Genomic DNA, 7500 nt, shown 5'->3' with positions numbered 1-7500 from the left:
TTCGCTTTTGAATACATCTAATGAGGAAGGAACTCTATGAAATCGAAACGTCAATTCATTTTTTTAATTTCTGTTCTGTTTTATTTCGAGTGATTATTTGTTCACCAGCCTTCTTTAACTTTCCAGGATTCTGGTCTCTACGTCTTCTCAGACCTCACTCTTGAGACGAGACCTTGCGAGGAAGATGGTAAGAGAGAGAGAGAGAGAGAGAGAGAGAAAGAGAGAGAGAGAGAGAGAGAGAGAGAGAGAGAGAGAGAGAGAGAGAGAGAGAGAGAGAGAGAGAGAGAGAAAGTTAAAATACTTTATTCTATTACTGACAAAGGTTCTTTTTACATAGATAGTGAGTGTACCGTAATACAGAAATAGTAGAAACAATATTAATGCATTAGTAGGAGAGTTATAAAATAAAATAATATGAAATATGGTCACATCATTAGACAGATAGACATGGTTTGATTTTGCATTGAAATGCCTGATGTTACTGATAGTATAAAAGATGCCCCTTTAATTTAATTTTGAAAGTAATTACGTTCGAGATGTTTCTAAGGTTTTGTGATAGGTTTTCCAGAACTCGGGGCCTCAGATTTCCATTTGTCTTGCCCCTGTTTCTGTGTATAGTCACTTGACTTACAGAGAGTTCATCTGTCTAGTATGAATGCCTCTTTTCTCACCAATTGTGTGAGGCATTTACCAATGAGAATAGTCACACTATGAATTTATATGAGTATACGTGTCATATTGACATTTTTGACTTTTGTTGCAACAGTTAACCATTTTATATAGGGCTTATGTAATGATAATGGTAATATTTATTGATTTTGACTATTGCCACTCTTACAACAAAGTTTTGTAGTTTCTGTGTTTTTTTTTTTTTTTTTTTTTGTTCTTTTTTTTGTATTTGAGTTTTGTTGGTTGAGTCCAATCTGTTGGAACAATAGTTTGTAATGTTGAGTTCTAGGTATTATACAACAGTATTTCTCGTATCATTGCGGATTTTGTTTTTTGTTTAACTTAGGTATACTAGTGCGCCTATTACTCTTTTTGTAAATATTGCCCATGTGTCTCAGGTCATGTATCTGTCAATTCATTTAAATAGCTTACAGGAGCAGCGTGAAAAAGCCGAAAGTCATCGGTATATTAAGCAAGGAGACAGTTGTGTGGAATGGTTGTTAGGTCGTTAATGAATATAGGAAATAGGATCGAGCCTAATACGGAGCCTTGTGGGACACTGAACGAAACTGGTTTCTTAGTTGACATATTATTACGAATTTGATTGACTGCTTTCCTGTAGATAAATTACCTCTGAACCAATAGTTGTCAATTCCATGACTTTTCATTTCGAAAAAAAAAAATTCATGGCTGACACTATCAAAATAGTTTTGATAGATCATACAACGTGTAGATTTATTTGATTTTTGTCTATGTTGTCACAGAGTTATAGGACGATGATTTTTAAATTGTTCTGCATATCCTGATTTGAAAATAGGCGTTATGATGCCTCGTTTCCAAATTGATGGGTTGATACCGGTGACTGTAGATGTATTTATAATGACAGTTAAATAAAATGCAATTGCGGTAAGCTTTCTTTTGTGAATCGAAAAGCGATGCTACCCACTCCTACAGCTTTCGTTTCACGCAAGTGTTTTATCGTTAAGACGTTTTTATTTCCATTGGTTGTAGCCTGAAAACATTGTCTGTTTGGTGTATTTTATTTGGTGCTAATTTTAAACTTTCCGTTTCATTGGCATCGTCAGTCATTAAACTTACTTTGAACTGAGTTGTTTTTTGCAGATTGGATTAATGTTTTAACATTTCTCTTTTTTATATTCAACCTGAAGGGTGATGTCACTTCTGTTCTTTTTGAGAGATTGCGTGTGTTATTTCAGTCATAACTCTTTTGATGTCCATTTATCCATGGAACGAGGGGACGTTTAATAATTTTCGAGGGCATGTTTACTTGTCTGTTAACGCCATCTGTTGTTAAAATTTCTAAGAGGGTTGACTGGCTGGCATTGATATCTCCTATCATGGTCTGCGATCTGGCAATGGATAACATTAGTATAAGTAACGAGATTGGATTTGTTTGATATAATAACGTCTAGTATGGATGAGATGTTTTCTGTAATCCTTGAAGGTTTATTTATTAACTGTTGTAACTGTAAGAGGGAGAGAGAGAGAGAAAGAAAGTGTTTGATTTACTTTGATTTAAGATTTTTTTTTCTTCTTCTTCTTTTTTACATTTGCTACAATAGTTATTCTTGGTGTGATGGGCTGTCTGCCCATTGAGAGGTGGGGAAAAAGACAGATAGACAGACAGGCATACAGACACAGAGACGGAGAGAGAGAGGGGAAGAAATAAAGAAAAAAGTCACCACGGAAAGAAGGTAACGTCATCACCATTCCAGTGTGGGACTTCTACGACCGACCCTACGACGGTGGGCCGGTCTACGCCAATATCCCTACATCCGCTATGGGACCCGACCGTGAATTCGACGAACCCGACCTATCCGACAGCGGGGCGAAGGAGAACCGTCCGAGAACCCGCTTCCCAGAGACATGGCTGTGGGACATCGTTGTCGTGCCGTGAGTTGACTTCAGAGTCGCGGTTTGGGCTTCCACGCGAGGGTATAGTTGATGTAATGGATATCTATTGATATATACATGCATGTACATATCTATAATAATATTGATGATGATAGCATCATTATCTATATAATCATTAATATTATTAGTCTTATTATTCTATATCATTATAATGATATGATATTGGTAATAATGATAGCAATAATAAAAATGATAATAATTATTATTATTGTTGTTACTTTTACTATTACTATTAGAATTATTTTTCATTCGTATTGTTATTATTGTTATCCTTATTATCATTATTATTATTATTATTATTATTATTATTATTATCATTATTATTAGAAATAGTAGTAGTAGTAATATCACTATTATCAGATCATCATCTTTATTATCATTATCATTATAATACTGATTATTATCATTGTAATACTGATTCTTACCATTATTATTATTATTTTAATTATTTTAATTATTATCATTATATTATTATTATTATCATTATCATTATTATCATTATTAATTTTATAATTATTACTTTTATCATTATTATTGTTATTGTTATTATCATTATTATTGTTATTATTATTATTATTATCATTATCATTATCATTATCATTATCATCATTATTATCATTATCATCATCATCATCATCATCATTATTACTACTACCATTATCACTATCATTATTATCATTATCATGATTATTATCACAATCACCATTAAATTATCATGATTATTATCACAATCACCATTAAATTATCATTAATATTGTCAATATCATTATCATCATTATTATCATCATTATCATTATCATCATTATTATCATTGTTCTCATTACTATTATCACTATTATCATCGTCGTTATCATCAATATCGTTATTATTATTATCCTTAATTCCATCATTCGTGGACATCATTATCATTATTATACTCATTATTATCAGTATTATCATCATTATCATCATTATTACTGTTAATATTTTACATGAATCATTACAACAATCATTACCATCATCATCATTGTCACAATCAGACAGGGAACCACACTTACCACCATCAAGAGAGACAGGCATATCACATATTCCTACCAAAAAGACTTATCCCTATCAAAATGACACTTATTCACAGACAGATTTATCCCCATCAAAGAAACAGGCTTATTCCCATCAAAGAGGCAGACGTATCTTTATGAAATAGACAGAATATTTCCCATCAAACAGACAGAATATTTCCCATCAAACAGACAGACTTATTCCCATCATACAGACAGATTTGTCCCTGTCAATGTTAGACCAATTCCTATCAAACAGACTGACTTATCCCCATGCAACAGACGGGCATATTCCAATCAAACAGACAGACTTATTCCCTTCAAACAGACTGAACTATTCCCATCAAACAGACTTATCCCCATCATACAGACATCCCCATCAAACAGACAGACTTATTCCCATCAAACACAGACTTATTCTCATCCCACAGACAGACTTTTCCCTATCAAACAGACAGACTTATCCCCATCAAATAGAATTCTTCACATTAAATGGACATCCCCATAAGAGACATTCCAAACTAACAGACAGACTAATTCCCATTAAACACGGTTATTTCCATCAACCAGACAGCCCTTTTCCCATCAAACAGACAGTCTTATTCTTATCAAACAGACAGACTTGTCCCTATCAAACAAACACTTATTCCCTTCAAACAGACAGACTAGTCCCCATCAAATAGAATTCTTCACATCAAATAGTCCCCATCAAATAGAATTCTTCACATCAAATAGTCCCCATCAAATAGAATTCTTCACATCAAATAGTCCCCATCAAATAGAATTCTTCACATCAACATCCCCACCACACAGACAGACTAATTCTCTTTAAACAGACATATTCATACATCTAACAGACATTCTCGTCAGACAGACAGACATTTTCATCAAACAGACACTTATTTCCATCAGACAGACTTATACCCATGCAAGAGAATTATTCCCATCAAACAGAGGCTTATCCCCACTAAACAGACAGCCCTATCCCCATCAGACAGACAGACTTATCCTCATCAGAGAGACAATCATTCCCATGAAACAGTCATACTTATCCCTATCTGACAGACAAACTTATTTCCATGCAACAGACTTATTCCCATCAAACAGACAGACTTGTTCCCACCAAACAGACTTATTCCCATCAAAAAGACAGCCTTATCCCCATCAGATAGACAGACTTATTACCATCAACCAGATAGACTGATTCCCATGCAACAGGCTTATTCCCATCAAACAAAAAGACTTATCCCCATCAGACAGACAGACTTATCCCTATCGATCAAACAGACTGATTCCCATGCAACAGGCTTATTCCCATCAAACAGACTCATCACCATCAACCCAATGAGTAGTAATGCTGAAACCCCATACAGGTCAAGTGGCGTCTTGAGCCAGAGCGTGACCCTTCCCGACACAATAACGGAGTGGGTTGGCAAGGCCGTGTGTGCCCATCCGGAAGTGGGTGTCGGGCTGTCGGAGAAGGTTTCCATCACCGCCTTCACGCCCTTCTTCACGGACCTTACCATCCCGCCCTCCGTCAAGCGCGGCGAGATCCTTCCCGTCAAGATATCGGTCTTCAACTACCTCGAGCAGCATTTGAAGGTGGGTTAGAGGGACTGATGTCTGTCGGGGGTTACTATTAGGGAGAGAGAGAGAGGGGGAGAGGGAGAGAAAGAAAGAAGGGGAGGGGAGAGTGAAAGGGAGAGGGAGAGAGAGAAGAAGGGGGAGAGGGAGAAGGAGGGGGAGAGGAAGAGAGAGAAGGAGGGGGAGAGGGAGAGGGAGATAGAGGGGAAGAGAAAAAGAGGGAGGGCGAGGGAGAGGGAGAGGGAGACAGAGAGAGAGAAGGAGGGCGAGAGGGAGAGAAAGGAGGAGGGAGTGAGGTAGGGAAGTATACGAAACTCGCCAATTCGTACAATTACTGGTTCTACACAATCTACACTAACACTAACTGTTCGGTCTGGAAATGTTACTGTTGGCGAATCGCATCTCCCACAGGTGCGAGACGCTTATTACTGTTAAAGTAAAGAGTTTCGTGATGCGTGGAGTAAATTAAATGCTCTCAGCAGTTTCTATTTACTTAGACAACTATCAGTATATATAGAGAACAATGGTTACATGGGATATATATGTACTATGATAAGGTAGTTCCGAGAGAGAGACGGAGAGAGAAAGAGAGAAGGAGGAGGAGAGAGGGAGAGACAAAGAGAGAAGGAGGAGGAGAGAAGGGGAGAGAAAGAGAGAAAGAGGAGGAGAGAGAGAGAGAGAGAGAGAGAGAGAGAGAGAGAGAGAGAGAGAGAGAGAGAGAGACAGAGAGAGAGAGACAGGGACAGAGAGAGAGAGAGAGAGAGAGAGAGAGAGAGACAGACAGACAGGGACAGAGAGAGAGAAACAGCGAGAGAGAGACAGAGAGAGAGAGAGAGAGAGAGAGACAGACAGACAAACAGACAGACAGACAGACAGACAGAGAGGAAAAACGCGATTTTGTTATAAAAATAACGCATGTAGTCCCTTTTAACAGGTGACGGTCCACCTTCTGGAGAGCCCCGAGTACGAGTTGGTGGAGGACCCGTCGCCGCGAGGAGTCGGGAAGCGTAAGTCGGCCTGTGTGGCACCGCAGGATAAGGTCGTGCACGTAATCAAGATCCGGCCCCTGGCACTGGGCAACGTCAATCTCACCGTGTCGGCTTTCACGGACACGAGCGGCGTCTCTTCGTGTGGCGTCGGTCGTCCGGTTCAGAGGAGGTACGACCACTGCCTTCAACTGCACCCGGTAGTTTTCATTCATGTTGCTATGAGGGCGATTATATTTTCCTTCTCTGAATCAGGTACATCTCATATTTTCGAAAAAGGAAAAGGGGATGGGTTTTCCCGACGAATTGTAACAATTATATTTTCATTTATCTTTTTTTCTTTTTCTTTTTATAGAGACACCCTTATTAAGCCAATCAAAGTAGAAGCTGAGGGCTTTTTAAGAGAAAAGACGTTTACCAAATACGTTTGTGCTAATGGTAAGATCAATAACTGATAAGGTTGTACTGTTTTAAACTGTTAATGATATTTTTTAACCTAATGCATGTATAAGAAATGGAGGAAGCATCATTAAAATACTAACTGAAAGAAATCAAATAGCACCAGCTGTAAAACGCCCACCAAAATCACAAAAACAACATATCAGATGGGAATAAATATTTACAAGAACCTCCTAAGGTAGAAACACCCAAATATCAAACCATTTCACCGAAAACATTGTAATAGCAACCGCTGTTATATCAACATCAAGAAGTCCACCATAACAGCCACTACTATAACACCATAGCAACCACAACAATAGAATCCTAACAGCAACACCAAGATGACCATATAATAATATAATAACCACTATCATATTAACCATTTCCATGACACCATGATAACCACTGCCACAGCTTAATAGCACACCATGATTATACCATAATACGACATTATACCACTCCATTAGCACCATAGCAATCCCCTGCACGATAACAAGTACCACCATACCAACCACGCGCGTATCAACAGAGATGGGTAGCGAGCCGGACTCTGCCGTCCTGTGGGAGTTGTCGCCGCCCGCGGACATCGTCCCGGACTCGGCGCGCGGTTGGGTCACGGTTGTCGGAGACCTGCTCGCACTCTCGCTGCAGGTCGGTGTAGTTTGTGTTATCATATTAATAGTGTCATCATCAAATATTATTGCCATTTAGAGTGGTGTCAATATTACAATGTTAGAGTCTTCGACTGAATCACTGAACTAGAGGAGAGGTTTACATTATCAAATAATTTCAAGTGCTGCTATAAGTACAGGTGTACACGCTGAGAAAGGAAAATCGATAACGAAATC

General features: G+C 38.2%; 1 protein-coding gene across 1 annotated transcript in view; it reads left to right on the top strand.

The window, feature by feature from the left end:
* Window positions 1-7500, top strand: part of LOC113826593 (alpha-2-macroglobulin-like protein 1) — an 89046-nt gene that overhangs the window by 27826 nt on the left and 53720 nt on the right. The window contains exons 14-19 of the mRNA XM_070145210.1: window positions 127-187; window positions 2406-2583; window positions 5015-5243; window positions 6160-6383; window positions 6567-6649; window positions 7182-7303. Of these exons, the coding sequence (XP_070001311.1) occupies window positions 127-187; window positions 2406-2583; window positions 5015-5243; window positions 6160-6383; window positions 6567-6649; window positions 7182-7303 (897 nt within the window). The remainder of the gene's footprint in view (window positions 1-126; window positions 188-2405; window positions 2584-5014; window positions 5244-6159; window positions 6384-6566; window positions 6650-7181; window positions 7304-7500) is intronic.

Source organism: Penaeus vannamei, chromosome 33 (assembly GCF_042767895.1).
Source record: "Penaeus vannamei isolate JL-2024 chromosome 33, ASM4276789v1, whole genome shotgun sequence".
Lineage (NCBI taxonomy): Eukaryota > Metazoa > Arthropoda > Malacostraca > Decapoda > Penaeidae > Penaeus > Penaeus vannamei.
The sequence above is the reverse complement of the archived record's forward strand: the minus strand, read 5'-3'. Positions and strand labels throughout refer to the sequence as shown.